The following is a 22,217-nucleotide window of genomic DNA, read 5'->3' on the forward strand; positions in this document are numbered from 1 at the left end:
CAACCTGTGTCTCTTGACTGACAGTTGGCTCTTTACCACTGCCCTACCTGAGAAGCCCCGTATCAGATTAGAGTCCCCCTAGTGACCATTTTAACTTGATTACCTTGGTCAAGTCTCTATCTCCAAGTAAAGACACAGTCTGAGATGCTGCGGGCTTCCCTGATAGGTCAGCTGGTAAAGAAGCCACCTGAAATGTAGGAGACCCTGGTTCGATTCCTGGGTCTGGAAGATCCGCTGGAGCAGGGGTAGGCTACCCACTCCAGTATTCTGGCCTGGAGAATTCCATGGACTATATAGTCCATGGGGTCACAAGGAGTCGGACACAACTGAGTGACTTTCACTTTCACTGAGATATTGCAGTCAGGACTTCGGCATCAGGTTTAGGGAAACCCAGTTCACTCCATGATCCCACAGGACCGCTGATCTCTGCTGACACTTCTATGTCTGTCTTTTAAAAAATATTTATTTGTTTTATTTATTTGGCTGTGTCGGCTCTTAGCTGCGTCCTACAGGCTCTTCACTATGGAATGCGTGATCTTTCATTGAGGCGTGTGGGCTCAGCAGTTGTATCATTCAGGTTTAGTGGCCCTGAGGCATGTGGGAACCTAGTTCCCTAACCAGGGATCAAACCCGTGTTCCTGCATTGGAAGGTGGATTCTTTACCACTGGTCCACCAGAGAAGTCCCTCAGTGTCTGTCTTCATTCATAGCATCGGCTAGCCCTGGGATCATAGCACGAACCCTAGGAATTAAGCCAGAAATCAGACCTGGATTCCAGCCTGAGCACTGGCCAGGCTAGACTGTGCTTTGGCCTTGAATTGTCGTTTTACTTCTCTGAGCCAGTTTCTGAAACCAAAATGGAGGAAATCACTTCTGGCCTTGCCTGCCTCACGGAGCTACTGTGAACACCCAATAAGACAGTGAGTATGACAGTATCGTGAAAAAATAAGTATCCCACAAATGTGAAGTAATATCTCCGCAATACCATGATTACTAGGAAGAATAAAGGAATCCTCAGGCTAGAAAAAGTCCCATCCTCACCCTCAGCAACTGAAGGAAAACCATTCCTTTTATGAAGCCATCTTTTTTTATACCTCCCGAGAGGAAACTGCACATTTCCCAGACTCCTATTCCATGAATTACAGCGTTCATTCACTCCAGGCCGTCCTCACCTGACCTAATCCCCTGTGGCTCGGTCAAGCCCATCTGACCCATTCTCTCTGGCCTGGGTCACTGCCCATTATTTCTTAGTCATCTCTTTCACTAAATCAGACTTTTCCTGATCGCTCGCCATGTGCCAAGCACTGTGTTTCGGACCACGGACCCTGAGCCTAAGAAGACACTATCCCCACCCTTCTGTGGCTCCCAGGCTAAAGGCTGGCAGTTCCCGGGGTGCAACCTGGCTTTCTCCCTAAGAAATATACCCCTTCTCAGGCAGTGCTTCCTTATGTAGGGTGTGTGCGTCGAAGGCACTTTAGTCATGTCCAACTCGTTGCGCCCCCTTGGATTGTAGCCCTCCAGACTCCTCTGTCCATGGGATTCTCCAGGCAAGAATACCAGAGGGGGTTCCCATGCCCTCCTCCAGGGGCTCTTCCTGACCAGGGATTGAACCCATGTCTCCTGCGGCTCCTGCATTGCAGGCGGATTCTTTACTGCCGAGGCAATGGGGAAGCCCCTCCTTGGGTAGCAGTGTCTCCTAACTCTTTGTTCTCCTGAGACAGCACCCTCCACACCTTCACAGGCAGGTGACCCTGGCCTTCTTTGCACTGAACTGTCCTTCAAGCCAGGATGACTCCATTCACGTCAGTCTTTTTCTGTGGACCCGTTCAGTGCATCTGGTGGTTCTGCTACTGATTAGTGCTTAGCCAAAAGCTGCAGCCCCAAAGTCTACATGGAGAAGACCTCAGCCTCTTGCTGTTTTAAAATGCACATCTGGAGGACTTCCCTGGTGGCCCAGTGCTTAAGACCTCACCTTCCGATGCAGGGAATGTGGGTTCGATCCCTGGTTGGGGGTCTAAGGTCCCATATACCTTGAGGCCAAGAAACCAAAACATAAAACAGAAGCAATATCATAACAAATTCAACAAAGCCTTCAAAAATGGTCCACATCAAAAACAAACAAAAAGTCTTAAAAATAAATAAATAAAACGGGTATCTGGGATCTGACTCCACCATCAGTCCCATACCACCTGACAAAGAAGGTGGCCGTCTGGTGGCTGACCCAGCTCACAGTGTGAACGATACCTCTTCTATCACATTCCATCATCTCTCCACTAATAGCCTGGTTGATCTGGCTTGTTGGAATCGTAAGCTGTTGGTTCGTGCGCCCTGCATGTTTCTCTCTGGTCACTATCTTTGACCACACCTGCGTTTCCAGATTCTCCTGGAATCACACCTGGGCCCTGACCTGCTTCTTCATGTATCACCAATAACCTCTAATTTACCTCTGCAAGTCTCTCCCGAGAACATCCTCAATTTTCATATATGGATAGCCAGCTCATTCTCATGTATTTAATCCCCCAACCTGCTCGTTCTTGCAAAGATCCCAGTGGCTTCTCCCCACTTTTCAGTAAAGACTTAGTCAGAGAGCCCTCTCTCACTTAATAAATTTCTGCAGTGTGCTTATTAGTGCCTTGTAATATAGATGCCTAAATAATTAAGACTAACCCACACGTGTCAAATTAAATGAGCCAAATACATTGAGAAATTGCTTTGGCCTCCATTTCTTTTATTAATCAGGTTTTTTTAATATAAAAAAGAAAGTCTTTTCCTGCTCATTTGCAAAAATCAAACATGGTCCATGAGAATCTTACTTATAATAACCGTGTGTACATACAGCCTCTTTCATTGGGCAATACCCCTGGTGGCATATTACATGACATAGGACAGGGTGGGTTGGGGTGGCAGAGACAGTCAACTCAAAGTCAGCAGGTGATCCACAGTCTCTAAATCTGTAGGAGGACCATGCCCCTCCATTTCCCTGAGAGTTGAGGGGATAGTCCAAGAAGCCCTGCAGGAACACTGGCCGAAATTCACCCAGAATCTTCTGCCCACACTCTTCTGCCAGAGTTTGTTCCTGGGCTCAGTGCAAGAACCCAAACCCAAGCTCCCTTTCTCATTAGGAGCCACTGCTGATTTACTTCAGATGAGCATAGGAAGTCAGTGGAAAATATAATAGGAATCATCAGCAATTGTGTCATTCTCATGATGAACAATATGCGTGCAGTTATAATGGGCTGGTTAACTCTGAATGTCGTCAGCATGTTGAGGTTTCAATAGGGTCCTGGGCTAGAGGCTTGTTTGCTGGGGCTCAGAGCCACCTCATAGCTAGAGCTTCTGCAGCCCCTCCTCCTGGCAGGCTGCATTCCTGCCTCTTGAAGGTGGTTGTTAGAAAGAATCCACAAATATAGTAAGTAAACATCAAAGGGGCTTTGATCCGCATGGCTTTCGACAGAGCAGGAGCCCCTGAAGAAAGGGCCGAGGCCTTGGATGAGGGAACTTAACATCGTCAATTTGGGCGCCTGAGATGTAAGGCTGTTTGAAGTGAGGGCGTTTTGGCTGTGCCTTCAGACGAGCGAGCGTGGAGAGAAAGGAAGAGAAGTGAGTGCCTTTGGAAAAGGCACACTCAGATCTGCTTCTCTGCTCTTTACTGATAGTCAATAAACCCCTTTAAAGAATCAAGAGATCAAAGCCCGCGACCTCCCTGGGCCATGGCATTCCACCACCACCCACCATGCTTTGTTTTCCTCTGGGGCGGGAGCCCCTGAGCTTGACTTATCTGTGTCTCTTGGGCCCTTTCATCCTGCTGCTCCGAGAGGCTGGGCCTGGACCACAAGAGGTGGGGGGAGGGCTAGAGGAGAAGGAGCCCAGCCTCTATACACTCTGGCAGTCTAGATGCCGACTGGCCAGGGCTCAGAGTATCACCAAGTGTCGGGGAAGAAGATGCTGTGACATAACCCTCCGTGGCACCCTCCTTCTCTAAGAAACTGATGGAGGGAGTAGCCAGGCACCTGGGAAGCTGACGAAGCCTGGGAGGAGTTGCTGTCCCATCCCGGCCTCTTGAAATCATACCCCTTATCCGTTTTCCCAGTTCATGGCGGCTGCCACATCTGTATGACTTCAAAGCAAAGAGGTAGGGGTGCGGAGGCTACAATAATCATGGGAAGTCACTTAACATTTTTGAACTTCAGTTTTCTCATCTGCATAGTGTGAATAGTAATAACCCATCTGCCTCCCTCGTGCAGTGGCTGTGGGGAATCCAAAGAGAAACCTGTTTCAGAACCCACAAGTGCTGATGATGAATCAGGAGTAAAGGTCAGATGTGTGTGCACACTCAGTCACGTCTGACTCTGCATGGAATGTAGCCCGCCAGGCTCCTCTGTCCATGGGATTCTCTTGGCAAGAATACCGGAGTGGGCTGCCATTTCCTACTTCAGGGGATCTTCTGGATCCAGGGATCGAACCCATGTCTCTTGAGTCTCCTGAATAGACAGGCAGATTCTTTACCACTGCACCACAGTTAGGGCAAAGGATAGATACCGGAGAGGAAATCTTGACTGGTTAACCAAGGTACTCCAGTCCAGGGCTGATATACAATGGGCACTGATTTTCAGAATATCGTCGTGCGGGAAAATTGGTCTCTTGCATTTGCTACCTGGAATCATTGTTCTAACTTGTTGTTTTTTTGGGTCAAAGTCTTCTGGGACCCGAGTCTATGTCTTATGTTTCTTAACCATCCCCACCCCTGTGCTCCACACTGAGTCTACACTCCTAAGTGTCTGATGACAATGCTGAATTGTGCCTGAATGTAAGGATGAACAGGGATCCTCAGCCCCAGACATTCACTCTCTCCCAAAAGTAGACTCTTTCTGCCTACACCTTGACTCCTGTATACTGTGTGTAGTAAGTCACTTCAGTCATGTCCAGCACTTTGTGATCCCCTGAACTGCAGCCCACCAGGCTCCTCCATCCATTGGATTCTCCAGGCAAGAATACTGGAGTGGGTTGCCATGCCCTCCTCCAGCGGATCTTCCCGGCCCAGGGATTGAACCTGCCTCTCTTATGTCTCCCACTTTGGCAGGCGTGTTCTTTACCACTAGCACCACCTCGGAAGCCCCTTGGCCCTTGTGTCTTCCCCTAAATTCTCCACTGTGTCTGGTTGTGCTGTTCCGTCCTGGACACCACTGGCTGGACTCTGCCTCTTCTCTGGCTTCACCACAGTCCCGATGTAATCTGGGCATACCCCTTTCAAGCCTGGGGACTCATTAACCTAGAGAGTAAAGGTTATGACTGTGGACTCTGCCTCTTGTTCAGAGTCAGGCTGCCTCTGTTCAAACTCTTGGTTCTGCCACCTACCAGCTCTTTCATCTAAGACCACCTACCTAATATGCTCATAAATGAGGATATAATATAAAAATGGGGATAACAGTGGTAAATCATAGAGTATATCATAGTGGTACCTCAAAGAGTTGTTGCAAAGATCAAATAAGCAAATTATTGGCCTTAAGTTATGCCTGGACTGTATAAAATAGATAACTAATGAGAACCAACTGTTTAGCACAGAGAATTCTGCTCAGTGTTCTGTGGTGACCTAAATGGGAAGGAAATCTGAAAAAAAGAAAAAAGAGGGAGAGGATATATGTATAAGTATAGCTGGTTTACTTTTCTATACAGCAGAACTATCGGAACGTTGTAAAGTAACTATACACTGATAAATAAATAAATACAAATCACATTCGCGACATCTTAAAGTTATGAAAATCCTAGAAATAAACCTGATGAAAGTTTTGAAAAAAATCATGCCTGGACCAAGTGCTTTCTAAATGTTTGTTGAATAAGTAACCCTTTTGTAAGAGCAACAAGCTTCACATCTCTTGCAAAAGGACCTTCGCTGACCCCTGACCCGTTCCAAGCTCACCCATTCTGCTTTTCTTCCAGAGCTGGGCCTCCAGAAAAGAGGATGCTGTCTGGTGCTGGGCTACATGACCAAGGACAAGTTCCGGAGAATGAATGAAGGTCAGTGGGAACCTGCCTTCTCAGGGGTGATGTGGAGGGAGGAAGCTCTGCCTACAGCTGTGGCAGCAGGAAAAAGACCCTGGGGCTTCTCAGAAAGGACAGCAGACCGATGAGGCTCATTTCCATGAAGCCGTTCAGATAGCAATGTAGGGAAGAAACATTGTGTGCTGATTTATGAGCATTTTTTCCTACTCTCTTCCTTCCTCCCTTTAGGTCCCCTCCTTCTCTTCCTGTCTCTTCCCTTCCCTTTGTCCCTCACCTACCCACCTGGCCCAACTAAATCTGCTTCTGTTATCTTTTCTAATCCAGACCTGATGGCCTTTCTCCTTAACATTCATATTTTTTGAATGCTAATTGAATTAACGGTGCCTCACAGGGGACTTGGGAGAATACTAAAGAAGAATAAGGCAGAGCTCTTTATTCTCAAAGGATTTCCACTCAAAAACCTGCCCTCTTTCCCAACTCCTTCAGCCCTACCTCTCCCTCTTACTCATAGGCCATTCTGTCTTCCTCTAGCACTGGGTCTTTCTTCGGACGCTTGACTGGGCCACAGAAGGCAGGAGGTGGTGGGGTGGAGAAGGTATTGGCATTCATGTGGAGGCTGGGGCATGAGAGGAATGCTGCCACTTCTGGGGCCACTGTAATAAAGAGCCAATCCCCTCATCCCCAGCCATCTGTCTCCGTGCAGCTAATAACCCTCTCCATCAGATGCCACAGATTGTTTGTCAGGATTCAAAAGTAGATAAACAATGGCTGGGGATGCCATTTATTCATTAAAGTCAGACAAATGAAGCCCTGGCTTCTCACTAGCCCAGATTGCCGTGAGCCGGGCCCCTCCCTTCCCAAGGCCCAGTGCCCCCTGTAGCCTCATTCCCATTCCAGGCATAGAAAAGATAGCACACCTGTACCAACTCTAGCCCCAAACTTAGACCACAGCATAGCTCCAGCGCCCTCTTCCTAAGCTCCTCAGCTGGCTCTCCTCCAAGCCTCTAGACCATGACACCACACTCCCACATGCTCCCCAGACCTAATGCCTCACCAGCTAGAGCTTTGTTGCCAGGACCCATCATGGTGACAGTTTGACAACAGTTAGGTCAGTGCAATTAAGCACAAAGAATATCACCTCCCTGGTTTCACTGCCTGCCTGTATAAGAAGGCAACAGCATCAAGAAGCTACTTCTTATTTGTAGGAGCCCCATGGCTGAGCACAGCCAGCACTGAGGCTGCATTTTCTGCATCCTGCCAGTCAGTCTTCCTTCCTCACTTTTCTCTCAGCCCAGCCCTCCCTTCCCACCACCACCTTCTTGAGTGTGCAAGGCAGTAACTTCTCATTTGTGGGAACTGACAGCATGGCTCTGTCCATGGTGCTGAATAGACACATTCGCTTGCTGGCAATGCTCATTAGAGAAGCTAAAATGAGGCTCCCAGGGAATGGGGGAACCAAAAAAGTCACGAGCTGGGGTGGATTTGAAAGCTCAGGTTCCAAGTGTCTGACCCCAATAGAAGGATACTGACTCCAGATCTTGGGGCCTGTAAAGAATCATATCACAAAGGATGACGAACATGATTCGACTCCTCACACTTTTCATAAGTGGCTCGGGCTGCTATAACAAAATACCACAGACTGAGTGGCTTAAACACAGAAATTTATATTCTCGCAGTTCTAGAGACTGGAAATCCAAGATCAAAGTGCCAGCATGGTCAGGTTCTGGCGAGAGCTCTCTTTGTGGTGTGCAAACAGCAGCCTTCCCACTGAGTCATCCCACGGCAGAGAGAGAGAGAGAATGCTCTGGTGTCTCTTCTTATGTGCGTGTGTGCGTGCATGCTAAGCCTCTTCAGTGGTGTCTGACTCTGTGGGACCCCATGGACTGTAGCCTGCCAGGCTCCTCTGTCCATGGGATTCTCCAGGCAAAAATACTGGAGTGGGTTGCCATGTCCTTCTCCAGGGGATTTTCCCAACCCAGAGATCAAACCCACATGTCTTATGTCTCCTGCATTGGTAGGTGGGTCTTTTACCCCTAGCGTCACCTGGGAAGCCTGTCTTCTTAAAAAGAAGTTTAAATACATTTGCTGTAAAGAGAGATACAATGGTAATACCCTGAACAAGAGCTTAAGGAAATGGTAAGAAAAACAAATGCACCCTTAATAGCTCCTTAGACATTGTTCAAGTAAAGAAGAGGGGAAGAAAGGGGACTAGAAGAGGACTTGGGGGCAAGACTAGGATCTGATTACTTCTAAGAATGGTTAGCCTTACTTTGTGCAACAACTAAACTAAGACAGCATTTTAAAATTATTTTATTTTAATTGGAGGATAATTACTTTACAATATTGTGGTGGTTTTTGCCATACGTCGACATGAATCAGCCATGGAAGTACATGTGTCTCACCATCCTGAACACCCCTCCCACCCCCCTCCCCACCCCATCCCTCTGGGTTGTCCCAGAGCACTGGCTTTGAGTGCCCTGCTTCATGCATCAACCTTGCACTGGTCATAAGATGGCATTTTAACAGTCTTTATGTCTTTAGTTTGGCTGGGTCGGGTCTTGGCTTTGGCACACGGTACCTTTGTTGATACATACAGGAGCTCTCGTTGTGGCCAGTGGGCTTCTCTAGTGTCCATGTGGGATCTTAGTTCCCCAAACAGGTATGGAATCCATGTCCCCTGCATTGGAAGATGGATTCTTAGCCACTAGACCACCAGGGAAATCCTTTTTGTTGTTCAGTCACTCGGTTGTGTCTGATTCTATGTGACCCCGTGGACTGCAGCACTCCAGGCTCCTCTGTCGTTCACTATCTCCCAGATGGCATTTTAAATAGGTTTTTCTTGTTAAAAAAAGTAAGATGCCAAAACAACGCCCCTTCTCTTTGAGCCTCTTTTCAAACACACACAAGCCACAAAAATGGGTTATTCCTTTCAATGGATTGTGATCCACTTGGCTGGGAATGAGTGATTCTAGGTGCTTTAGCCCAATTTATATCCTCCCCCTAGTAAAGATGAACTGAGAATCAAGCAGGAGGCAACAGAGGCATCAGCAATGGCCGGGAAGTAGCAGAGCAGCTTGCCCCCCATCTCTGCCTTCCTCACTGCCTGTGGTTCTCGGCTCTCCCAAATGCCCCAGTGCACATTCATGCCCACACACAGTAGCTGCTGCTGCTTCTAGGTAAACAAGGAGATGAGGGGGTGGCAAGCAAGTTAAACCACCCTGTATGAGGAGTTACAAATCTCAGCTAACAAAGAGGAGACAGGATAGGAGGTAGGTAAGTCGGTGGGGCCGAAGGGGAGATGCTGGAGGTCGGTGGGCTTTGGTCCTGGAGGGGTGAGAGGCATGAGGAGGGGAAGAGGGAGGGGCCTGGAAAGGAGGCAGATGTCTCTCTGCTCCCACTCCAGCCAGTCTAGCTACCCCAAGTGCCATATTACATATTTTTTTTCTCTTTCAAAAGCTCACACACTCAAACCCCAGCACGTCTGCACATAACAAAGAAGCACCAGCAAGCATGGGGAGCTGTTTTATGGTTTATAATTATCTTGTACCAATAGTCAAAATGATTATAACTTCCACATATTAATAATTGAACTGGAATAGCAGCTATGACATAGATCAAGAAGCAGACATCTCTGTCCACACTGCCCTACACACCTTGCTATAAATTGAACACTTGGTACAATAGTTTTTAAAAATTATAATTTTTTTTTGCCCAGATGTTGAAATTAGTGAGATACTGGAACAATTATCTGCTTCTTCTATTAAAGATAAGATGGTGATCATTATATTTGCCATTTAGTATAAATAAGCAAGACCTACTTGTGCTGCACTGAGGTATATTTGCTCTGTTTAACAGTATCTAATAGAGTGTCTGTCACCCAGGAAGAAGTGGTCCCCTATTTCATTTGTTTCCTTGTGAATTTTTGTATCTTTTTTTCCCTCCATTCTCCCCTCCTTGCTACATTCCCCCCAAAAAATAACAGCTTGAGAAGGAGCAAGAGAAAAATAATGAATGAACAGGAGCTTTATAGATCTGGGGTTTATCATAAGCTAGAGTAATCGCAATTGGTGCTGTTAAACTACACAAAGCAATAAAAAAGAAAACACTATTCAAAGATCGTTTAAGGAGGCATGTGATAGTTAATGAGAGGTTTGCTCTATTTGGGAGCACGTAATAGCTTCTCGGGTAGAATCTGCAGCATTTGCAGGAATGGAAGTGGTCGGTAAAATATGTGTGTGTGTGTGTGTGTGTGTCTGTGTGTCTGTGTGTGTGTGTCTGTGTGTTCTTTCCTGTTTGTGCTCAACGTATCTGAGGCATCAAGTGGAAATATGGACAAAAATCAATGAAAGGCCGACAAAAAAGGAGCAAATAAAGACAGACTAGGCATGAGACTGTCACGTTTGTTTGACATAATTGTCTTCATGTGATTAAGTACATGGTGCTTTAAGTAGGAACTGCTGGAAGGAGATCATTTATTTATTCATCAAACAGTCAATGAACACGCACCATAAAAATAATACCAATTTTTCATAATAAGTGCCAGCTACTGTTCTAAGCTCTAGAGCTTCAAAAGTAAAGAAGACGAGATTTCCCTGGCGATCCAGTGGTTAAGACTCTGTGCTTCCACTGCAGGGGGCATGGCTTCGATCCCTGGTCTGAGAACTAAGATCCCACATGCCAGGCAGTGCGGCCAAGGGGGGAAAAAGTAAATAAGCTATAGTCCCTGCCCTCTCGAGCTCCGGATAAAAAACACAGTCGCATCTCAGGGTTCCTGTCACCTCCAAAGAGACCCTGCCGGACCACCTTACCTAAGTGAGATTCCCCCCTTCCCCCACCATTGAGCTCTGTTGTGACAACCAGCCTATTTACTTGGTGGTACTTACGCTAACTGATGATTATTTATTACATTGTCCCACCTAAGAGTTAGCTTCAGAAAGGCAAGGATCCTGCTTTCCTTGCCAGTCCCTGGACCTTAGCCCAGTGTCTCACACATAGAGACTAACCAACCATTTTGAAATTAAATAATTAGTTTGTGGGCTTCCCAGGTGGCTCAGTGGTAAAGAATCCACCCACCAATGCAGGAGACATGAGTTTGATCCTTGGGTCAGGAAGATCCCGTTTAGAAGCGAATGGCAACCTACATTCATGCATTGGAGAAGGAAATGACACCCACTCCAGTGTTCTTGCCTGGAGAACCCCAGAGACGGGGGAGCCTGGTGGGCTGCCATCTATGGGGTCGCACAGAGTCGGACACAACTGAAGCGACTTAGCAGCAGCAGGCAACCTATTCCGGTATTCCTGTCTGGGAGATTGCATGGACAGAGGAGCCTGGAAGGCTACAGTCCATGGAATCACAGAGTCAGACACGACCAAGCAACTAAACAACAAAACAATTAGTGCCATGAGTGTCAATGGAGGAATCCAGAAAGCTACCCACGGGTGTAAGGGGAATCTGGAGAAGGAGCTCAGTAGACAGAACACTCTGACACAGAGCGCCAGTCTTCAGGTCCCCAGCAATTCCCTATGACTTACCTCTCTGCCTCTCCTCCAAGGCCAGCACTACAGTCCCTCTTGGGAAGCCAGGATCCACGCAGATCGGCGGAGAAAAGGGCTAGGAGGTGAGGCTGCCCGGGATGTGTCTGTCCTGTAGCCAGCTGCCCTCCTTCCTCACCCCTCCTACTGATGGACCATCTTCTCATCTAGGGCATCGCTAGGCAGGTATTTCCCGTCAGAGCTGCAGGGGAATTGCTCTCACATCACTCACACACACACACACACACACACCATTCCCTTCTCTCTTCCCATCCTTCCCCCATGACCCACTTCTCCTGGAGGGCCCAGAACCGCTCTCCATCTCATGCACATTGCTTGCCCAGGGTGGACCCTATCCACGGGCAGAACAGGAAGCTCTCCCATGGTGTCAGATGAGGGGCTCTGCCTGCCTCTCAGAAAGCCCAGTCCTCCTCTGTGTTAGAACCTTGAACCACCCCAGGAACTACAGTGCAGCCCACTCACCCAGGGAGGCCTGGGGTCGATAGGAAGTTGCTGGAAGAGGCAGGACCACAACCCAGGTCTGCTGACGTCCAGTCCAGTGCTCTTAGAATGCAGAAAGAGGGGGCTGAGGCCACAGTCAGAGGGGACGCCCCTAAGGCTTTGGCTTGAAAACACAGAGAAGGTGGAAGGGGCGGGAGAAAGTGGGGCAGAACACAGGAGACTGTCAGCCTGATGTGGGAGAAAGTCAGGAAAGGTGGAGAGGGGGACACAGGCCAGGGAAGACCCTTTCTTTCTACAGAACCAGAAAAGCCTACTGGGCCATAGATTAGCAGTGGGAAATGAGGGGGAATGGAGGGGGAAGGAGGAAAAGGATGTTTGAGGCAGTGGAGCCCTGGCCTCCCTGCTCGGGTGTCCCTTTGAGGCCGAGGTGGACCTGCCCGTGAGGCTGCCATCTTCCCCGGGCTGCGTATGTGGTAGGGGGCGGAGTCCAGGACCTTCAGAAGCACAGGCACCCTCTGCTTCTTACTCAGTTATGGGAAGCAGGTATGCCTCCCGGCTGCTTTCATCCTCCCTGTGGTGGTGGTTTAGTCTCTAAGTCGTATCTGACTCCTGTGACCTCATGGACTCTAGCCCTCCAGGCTCCTCTGTCCATGGGGATTCTCTAGGCAAGAATACAGGAGCGGGTTGCCATGCCTTCGTCCCAGGAATCTTCCCCACACAGGGACAGATCTCACGTTCTGTATCTTCTACACTGACAGGCAGGTTCTTTACTTCTAGTGCCAGGGCCCACAGTCATTTTCCTGAGACAGTCTCTTCACTGCCTGCCAGAGCCCCCGGGGTGCTGGCTAATACTGTCATTTTGTTAGCTGGGGCTTTGGGGGTGCATTTTTTCTTATTTCATTTTTCTTACTGATGTGTTTTCTTCTACTGGGCTGCAAAGCCGATTATTTGTATAACATCCCTGTTTATTATTTATGGCAAAACTCAGATTTCCAGGGTGCTTTATGATTGTTATTTAATTTGCTCGACGCCTTGGAACATGGGTCGTCCATTTTCATTCTCCTGCCTTGATCCGACTGTGGATTTCAGAGCTTTTTCCCAGGCCTGTTCCTCCAGCCACCATTCCTACCAGGAGACCTGCTTGGCTAAAGCAAGCTGGGGGCCACCTCAACCACAGACCCTGCCAAGCTCCTTCTCGGACTTCTTTTCGCTCGCTGTTCTCTCCAGTTCTCACCAAGACCTAGAAATGTTGCCTCCTGAATATCTCTCGAACCCATCCACCTCTGTCCATCTGACAGCCACTGCCCTCACCCATCACCACCCTCCCCGACCTGGGCTGCATGTTCGCTCTCCTAACTGGCTTCTTGGGTCCATCAAGCCCAGCCCCTTCCCTCCCAGTTCATTTTTCACACTTCAGCCAGAGCAGTATTTCAAAATGCAAATCTGAAAATAGCACATTGCTCTTGAAACTATTCCAGTGGCTTTCTATCACCATTAGGAAAAATACCCAAATCCTCAGCATGTTTTATAAGACCCTATAGAATCTGGTTTCTACTGAACTTTTTGGCTCCATCTTGCCCCTGTAACGCTCTGTAAAACTCCAGTCACATCAGTCTTCTTTCTGCTCCTCCAACAGGGCACGTTCCCGTCTGCCATAGAGCCTTTGTCTGTACTGGTCCCTCCTCTTGGGATACGGACCACACCTGCCCACACCCCATCCCCAGACCCTTCCCATAGCGGCTCCTGCTCATCTTTCAGATCTCAGCTGAAATATCACTTCTGCAGTGAAGCCTCCTCAGACCCACCCCTCCCTAGTCTAGACCAACTTCCTGTGTTCCATGCTCTTATATTCCTTTCCTTCCAAGGGCTTAGCTAAGTCTGTACCCAGAAGTTCATTTAGCAGTTATTTAGCTCAGACCTATTTCCCCTCTCAGTCTTTAAGTTCTCCTAGGCAATGGCACCCCACTCCAGTACTCTTGCCTGGAAAATCCCATGGATGGAGGAGCCTGGTGGGCTGCAGTCTATGGGGTCACTAAGAGTCGGACACGACGGAGTGACTTCACTTTCACTTTTCACTTTCATGCATTGGAGAAGGAAATGGCAACCCACTCCAGTGTTCTTGCCTTGAGACTCCCAGGGACAGGGAGCCTGGTGGGCTGCCATCTATGGGGTCCCACAGAGTCGGACACGACTGAAGCGACTTAGCAGCAGCAGCAGCAGCAGGTCTCCATTACCTCCCAGGAGCCTGGCATCAAGTTTGCACACAATAGACATAGTGTGCAAAGAATAGTAACCACAATGATCTTCTCTGCCCCTGGGCAGTAGCTCCCAAGCTGCTGGAACCAGGCAGCTGGACAATCACAGACTCCTAGAAGAAACATCAGAAATCACCTGGAGAAGGGGAAGCTGAGACCCAGGAGAGTGATAGGCTTGCCCAGAGCACAGCAAAGGACTGAAACCAGACTTCTGAGCCACTTCCAGCCACTTCCCCATCTCACTGTGCTGAGTCCTTGAAGTGTGGGTGTGACCGACTAAGCGGGTCCAACAGGGAGGTCCGCCTGCTGAAAATGGGTTTGGGGCAGTGTTTTGAAAGAGACAAGAAGCAAGAACCTCTGGAGAAAAGGAAAGGAAGTAGGTCCTTTGATACAGACATGAAACGCACCCCTGTGAGCCCAGTACTGTGTTGGGCACAGGAGTTCCAGGGTTTGGACACAGCTTCTGACTTCAGGAACTTTGTCCTCCACTGGGGGAGCTTAGACATATTTCATGTCAAGGTGATTTTGTGGTTGTTTTGTTTTGTTTTTTCTTTTCAACTTTGTGGTTAGTATGCTTAAGGGTTAAGCACTGTGGCTTGGGAGACTGAAATTTAGGCATAGTCAGAGCAGGTTTAGAACCATACCATCAAAGAATCTTGAGGCCAGAAGGGACCCAAGGTTATCTAGTCCACACTCTCTCTTGATGGCTCAATATCCCCACCAAGTACCAATGTATGTAAATACTTGTCAACACTGTGCTGCCGTGCGCTCATTTGCTCACCAACTGACTGACTCTGTGTCTGTGACTGTGCCTGGCCCTTGGCACGTAAAGACATAGTCCCTGCTCCAGAGGACAGCACAGCAATCACAACACGCTGTCATACTGGCTGCAGCCAGGTGTGTACAGAGCCTTGGGAACAGAGAAGAGGAACCCAGTCCAACTGCAGGCCAAGTGAGCAGGGCCAAGACAGCCTCCTGAAGACAGTGATAATCTGAGCCGAGCCCTGGGAGCAAACTTTATTATCAGAGGCCCTTGCAACCTATACTTGAATCCCTCCAAAGACAGGAAACTCACTACCTACCAAGGCCACGGGTAGCCCCTCAGCTAGGCTCTTATAAAGAAGTTTCAAATAGAAAACACCCCTTCAACCCCAAGACTCCACAGTTTTGTCATTCTGACTACACTGAGGACAATTAACCGGGTGACCGTTAGCAGCCACTGGCCAAAATCCCAGGGTCTCACACTGTGTCAACTCTGCCCAGGCAAGCTCCGCTTTCCTCTGTCTGCCTCCCCTTCCCCATCCAGCCAGCCTCAGCCAGCCTCGAAGCTTTCATCACTGAATGCCAAGACCCCCGCCTCTACTTCCCTCCCCAGGGTGGGAGAGTCTGAATAAATGAGAGTGCTTAATGGCCTGCGGTGCCATAAAGTTTTAGAGCTGTGTACCGGAATGAGCAGGTTCAGGCTGAGATGAATTATCCAGACCTTTTATCAAAGGAGAGTCAATAAAAACCTGAAGGCGCTCACCCCATCTCCTCGGAGTGGCCGTGTCACACGGCCGGGCCCTGCGTTCTGGAAATAGTCATCGGTGGGTGCGTTTCCCACCCCTTCCCCAATCCATCTGCTTTCTTCCCTATGCCTTCTCTCCTCAAATGTATTTGTTTCTATGGTAACTGTGTTGTTACTGGTATGGGAGGAGTTTAATGACATTCAGAAGTACCAAATCAAGTCCATTTATATAATGGTTTGAAATACACATAATGGCCTGTGGAATATAGGACACGGTGACAGTTTCAGTAACTGCGTACAGACTGTGGGATAAATAGAGCGAGGTGGTACTCCCCCCAACCTCCGAGTCAAACGCACCAGGAATAACCACTATTCTTAGTACAAGAGAGGTACCTCTCAACCATTACTCAGGAAAGGGTCTCAAAACGCCGACACCAAGCCGTTCTCTCGTTGAGGAAGTGTGCTGGCTGGACCATGGGTCCTCTGCGCCCGCCAGGGTTTGACCGGGGAGTCAGGTAGGGCAGGTACAGAGAGGATGGGACTGTCCAGAAGTATGGAAAGAGCAGCCCTCCTGCCCTGGGTCCTCGGGCGCCCCCCTCAGCCAGCCCGAGGTAGAACACTCCAAGAGCTGGCGCTTACGGCTCCTGTGCGTCTGAGACAGAGATTTACCTTTCAGGCACCCACCGTGTGCCTGGTGCTGGTGGGGGGTGGGGTGGGGGGGACATGGCGATGCAAAACCCATGGAGGATGCCCTTGTCTTAGCTCAGGTTCCCTCAGAAGCAGATGCTAAGCAGAGACTCGTCCAAGAGGTGCAGGAAGTGCCAGAAAGATGATAGGGAGTTGACATGAGAAAGGGAAGGTGCCCCACGCTGGGGGTACTATCGGGCCCTAAATGGGGGGGACAGTGGAAGCCTCATCCCAGTGGGAGGCTCTGGGAAGTGCTGCAGAAGCCACGCCTCACGGTCAGGCCACCCAAAGATTGGGGTGTCTATACAGCAGTCTGGTCAGTAGTGGCCTTTGCAGATGGAGAGAAAGACCTCAGGAGAAGGGTGGTGGGTGCTGGCGGTTGGGAGCTGGCCTGAGGGAGACAGGCGGGGCATCGGTAGAGATGACTGCAGCCCCCAGGGAGTTTTGCGTCCAGTGGGGAGACAGGCTTTCAGTGAACCAGCAGAAGGCAGGGTGATGGGAGAGCTGGAGGGGTGGGCAGGTGAGATGCTCTTGCAGCTTAGAGGTGGGAGAAGCCATTTGTTCTGGATACTGGGGGAACTTGGGGAGAGTGGGAGAGGTGAGAGGGAGCTAGCCTGCAAGTTCTGGTGCTCGGGAGGCGCCTAGGACACACACCGTTTAGTTTTCATGCCGTCACAGGGTAGGCGGTGTTTCCTCCATTGTGAAGATGAAGTTAGCGAGGCTCAGAGAGATTAGTTATCTACCAAAAACACGCAGCTAAGGTTCAAACCCTGGTTTTTTTTTTAGTTTTTGTGTTGTGTTTTCTTTTTTTAACTTTTTATTTTGTATTGGAGTAAAGAACCCTCCTGCCAGTGCAGAAGACATAAGAGACATGGATTTGATCCCTGGGTCAGGAAGATCCTCTGGAGGAGGGCATGGCAACCTACTCTGGTATTCTTGCCTGGAGAATCCCATGGACAGAGGAGCCTAGCAGGCTACAGACCATAGGGTCTCAAAGAGTTGGACATGACTACGGTGACTTAGCAGGCATAGCCAATTAGCAAACAATGTTGTGATATTTTCAAGTGGACAGCAAAGGGACTCAGCCATACATGTACACGTATCCATTCACCGCCCCCCCAAACTCCCGGCCCATCCAGGCTGCCAGGTAACTTTGAGCAGAGCCCCCTGTGCTCTACAGTAGGACCTTGGTTATCCAATTTAAATATAGCAGAGTGTACATGTCCATCCCCAAATCCCTAACCATCCCTTACCCCCATCCTTCCCCCCAGCAACCATAAGTTCCAAACCCTGGACTTCTTACTCCCACTCTGCCTCAGGGAGCTCCATCACCATCAAGGGCAGACATGACCAAGAGCCTGCTATACATGTATATATCCATGTGGATCTCTCTCATGGCCATAGACTGCCCTCTCTCATATCTCCCCACATTGTGCTGTCCATGGGCCCCCATTCAGGCAGTCAGGTAGCCCCTCTGATCCCACCCCAGATGTAAGCTGGACTGCCGATACCCACTTGAGTGAATTATCTGGAACTCACAGTCCTAGGAGTACAGGAAAGAGAAGAAACAGACGGAAGGGTTGGGGGAAGGCTTCAGTTCCAGTGGGCCCTACAAGTGTTCTTTCTACCCCGTCCTCACCTCCCTGCCCTGCCCTCCCAGCCCTGCTCCAAACTCATTGCCTCAGAAAATACGGCCAAAGAGGGATCATACAGACACACTTCTCTGGAGCAGCATTTCTGTCGCACGTTAATAGGTGTTCTGTGAAATAGAGGATGCAGGGTCAAATAAGGTGGAGAGAAGCTGGGTGAACCCTAACTAAACAAGTCTCTCCTACAAAAACTCCTAGAGCTGTTAAGTGGCCAAAGGGTGTGGAGAATCCCCCAAAGGGGGATATGGTTCTCAGAGTTCCCCAAACTTACTTGACCACAAAATATTTTCCATAGAGCATGTTTTAGGACTAGGATTTCTTGGAATCCACTTTGGGTCATAATGGTTTAAGGCCAGCTCTGCCACTGACTCATTGTGTGAGCTTTGTCAAATGAGAATAAATTAAGCCTGGTGGGCTGCTGTCTATGGGGTTGCACAGAGTCGGACACGACTGAAGCGACTTAGCAGCAGCAGCAGCAGCATGAGGACCACTGGGCTTCCCTAGTGGCTCAGTTTGTAAAGAATCTGCCTGTAACGCAGGAGACCTGGTTTGATCCCTGGGTGGGAATATCCCCTGGAGAAGGAAATGGCAACCCACTCCAGTAGTCTAGCCTAAAAAATTCCATGGACAAAGGAGCCTGGCGGGCAACAGTGCATGGGATCTCAAAGAATCGGACAGCACTGTGAGACTAACTTTCACTTTCACTTCATGAGGCCCAGTAAAAAAACAGGAATGAAAACTCTTTACAAACCATGAAGTAAATGATGCTATTATTTCTTTACACGAAAGATGGTGCTATGGTTTATTCACATAAAACAAAGTTTTATGTGAACACTCAGTTCCCAGAGAAACACTCAGTTTCCCAGAGAATATTTCATTAGGAGTCCAAAAATAATAGTTATTACTAGTGTTTTTTCAGTAACAGGTTTGGCTCCTGATTAGTCATGTGACCTTTATTTTGACCTTGATCTCTCTTGACCTATGTTTTCCCATCTGCAAAATGGGTAAACTCACCCTCTTTGCTCCATGAATTTGTTGCCGTGATAAAACACACACAATGGTTGTGTGGTGCTTTGCACGATGAACCGTAAAACACAAGGCACTATTATAAGTGTTCTAGGTTAACACCCTCAATTCAGTCCCACTTGTGCTCAGACCAAAACAGGAGATGTACCGCGGGAGGGGACTGGCTTGTGGGAGAAATAACAATGACTAATCATTTTCATCCATATTTATGATGTTGGGAGCCTTGTATGAGCTTCTCACTGAGGGGACAGGATGAATATTTCATGAATGAACACCAAAGGTAGTATTAAGAGGAAATGGACAGAGAGACCCCCGCCTGCCTCTGCCGCCACGTTCAGCTGGGATGTCCGCACAGCTCCAAGCCCATGACTGACCCCAAGGAGCAGGGCAGCCAGTCGGGAGGAAGAGCTCAGGCCTCCGCTCAGATGGGGAGCTGTCCAGCACATACTGGCCAAGGGACCCCTGTCCTGGGAGGCAGGAGAGCCGGTGCCCACTCCATACGCCAGCTGGGTAGCCTTGGGCGAATGACTGTCACCACCCTGGGCCTCTGCTTCCACCCTGTAAAAAGGCATGATAAGCTCAGCCTTGCCTGGCTGCAAGGTTCCAGTCCAAGCCCTGTTGTTGGGAAGACGGCTTTGCCATGCACACAGGTGGGAAGTGTCCTATTCATGTCTTCATGCAGCAGACCACCATGGAGCACCCACTGCGTGCCAGGCACTGCCACGGCCACAGAGCGCCAAATGCTGCGTCCATCGCTTCATACGCACCACCTCGTATAATCATCACTGCAATTCTGAGAGGTGTCTGTCATTACTCCCATTTTCCACAGGAGAAAATAAAACTCAGGAAAGATAAATCACTTGCCCAAAGCCATGCAGCTAGTCGATGGTAGAGTCCAGGTGTGTATGAAGCCAAGACCCTTCATTCTACGCCGATGGCACATCTTTGTCTGTACTTATGCAGAGCTGGTGGGCACGCTCCCTCGACCCCGCCAGCTCCTCCTTATTCTCTTCATGCCTTGTGCTCCCTCTACGTGGCCCCCACTGCCTTCTTCCAAACCTCCTATAAGAGGTTGTACAGTCTGCCCTTGAGGTTCTAATTTCTGTCCCTATCCATCAAGACTGTTGCCTCCCAAGACCCTGGACAGCCTCCATCTCTTATCTGGCCAGCCATCAAGTGGTGTAAAGACTGAATACCATCCCCACTTAAATGTCCTCAGAAGATGAAGCAAGGACAGATGGGGGCAGTGCCAGGGTTAAACCCAGGGAAGTCTTCTCCACCTCCTAATGGACGCCTCTAGAGGAGGCTCCGGGCTCTTTCCATCCATCCCGCAGCATGAGGACTCTACCATCCCTACAGACCTCTTCCCTGTAGGGCAGTTCCATGTTATCTTGGCTCATCCCTTCTTCAGAGATGGAAGAGACTGTTTTAAACCTGCCGCCCCACCAGCTCTTCTCCGGGCCTCTGATGCCATTAAGTTTCATTATAACGAATAAACACCACAATGACATTTATAAGTTACCACTGAGCACAGAAGCACAAATATGAAGCAGATAAACTGCATTTGATCCAAATAATTACTGCAGGCAATATTGGGCTTAGTTTGAGCTGGCAGCCGGGTATCGAGTAATTTATTAGATTGCGTAAGGCAATGTTGCACGTTGCGTTTTTCATTATTGTGTCTCTTCCCCTTCTCTGTGGTCTAAATAGGTTAGGGGAGTTTAGGGCCAAACAAAGACAGACTTTGCTCAAGCAGATTGAGGCTGGGAGGCGTCCAGGAATGGCTTCTCCCCAACAACATGGCACTTGTGAGAGAGGAGAGGGTTTCAGATTATCACGATGCTGCCAGCCAAGGGCAGTTCCCTGTACCCCCCACCCACCCACCCACCCACTGGCCCAGATACAGAAAGAGGCCTGATAGAGGGGATAAATGGAAGGACAGGATGGAGCCCCTAGGACACCAAGCCTGGTTCCTGCTGCTGGCTTCCTGCTGAGTTTCTTTGTCTTCATCCAAAGACCCTCTCTACCAGAAGCCTTCTGTAGCCCCAGGCAGCCCTGGGCAGCCCCAGATCTGAGTCCCCAGACCTCTCCTGCAATAAAGAAAGGGAAGGAAGCAGTCTGCCAGCCAACTCTGCAAAACAAAGCAACGAGAGCTGGCTACCAGCTGCCTCCTCCCTGCCAAACCCAAACTCATAAAGTTTGATTCAAGGGGTTACAATACCTCCTATTCAGAGTCCCTCCCGCCCCATCCTCCCAGCCTTAGTAAATTACCCAATAAGCAACAAGGACTGTAGTTATTGTGCAGTTAAATGGTGTTTGCCCAGTAAATCCTGAGCAGAGTACTAACGGTGATATACAGTAACTAATTATGGACATGAATTCTCTCCCCGAGACGCCGAGTGGTACCAGATATTGTTGCGTTTCATGGAGGAGGCTTGAAAGCTGCTCTGTCCCCTCCAGTGAAGCCAAGAGTAACTTTCCTATTAGAGGAGCCGTCAGGACCTCTGTTGGCACTCCAGACTGGAAACCGAGATGTCCCAGGATGGGGATGGGGGGTCAGACAGGAATGAGGCCTCAGCTCCCATGAAGACTCCCATTCACGGTCCCCCATCCCATGCCCAGTGGAAGGGCATGACTGGGTACCAGCTGGTCCTCCTCGGGTTGCCTTTACAGCAGAGGAGATGCTCCCCATCACAGTGGCTGTGGCAAAGGCCCAAGGCTCCAGCCGTGCAGGAAATGGAAGTCATTTTTCTCACAGCCCCAGACTGAGCTGAGAAAGCCATTCCAGGGAGTCCGCCTTTGTAAAAGGCTTCTGAGCAAGGAGGCAGCAGGGCCGGGCGGGGGTTCCTCTGCCTGGCTGTGGACGACTTTTGCCCTAAATGGTTGTTTACGGAGGTGATCTCAGGCCCAGAAGTGCCCGGGATAATCAGAGGTGTCTCTGGTTGATTGTGATCTGCAGGTGAGATGGGGCTTGTGTCCAGCACTAAGAAGCAGGTGTCCCATCAGCTTCCTGTGTATTTTGCGAGCACAGCTGGGAAAAGCAGTTGTCAGCCTCTGCTTTCTGAAGAGGAAACTATATAGCTCAATCACGGTCTACGCT

At 49.3% G+C, this 22,217-nt stretch overlaps 1 protein-coding gene across 3 annotated transcripts in view; it reads left to right on the forward strand.

The window, feature by feature from the left end:
- Window positions 1–22,217, forward strand: part of KIRREL3 (kirre like nephrin family adhesion molecule 3) — a 604,223-nt gene that overhangs the window by 468,590 nt on the left and 113,416 nt on the right. For all 3 annotated transcript variants that reach the window (XM_086383694.1, XM_086383695.1, XM_086383700.1), the window contains exon 2: window positions 5,937–6,014. In XM_086383694.1, the coding sequence (XP_086239820.1) occupies window positions 5,937–6,014 (78 nt within the window). The remainder of the gene's footprint in view (window positions 1–5,936; window positions 6,015–22,217) is intronic.

This window comes from Bos grunniens, chromosome 29 (assembly GCF_055505025.1).
Source record: "Bos grunniens cultivar Pamir isolate PY7600 chromosome 29, Bosgru_T2T1.0, whole genome shotgun sequence".
In the NCBI taxonomy this organism is placed as follows: Eukaryota; Metazoa; Chordata; class Mammalia; order Artiodactyla; family Bovidae; genus Bos; species Bos grunniens.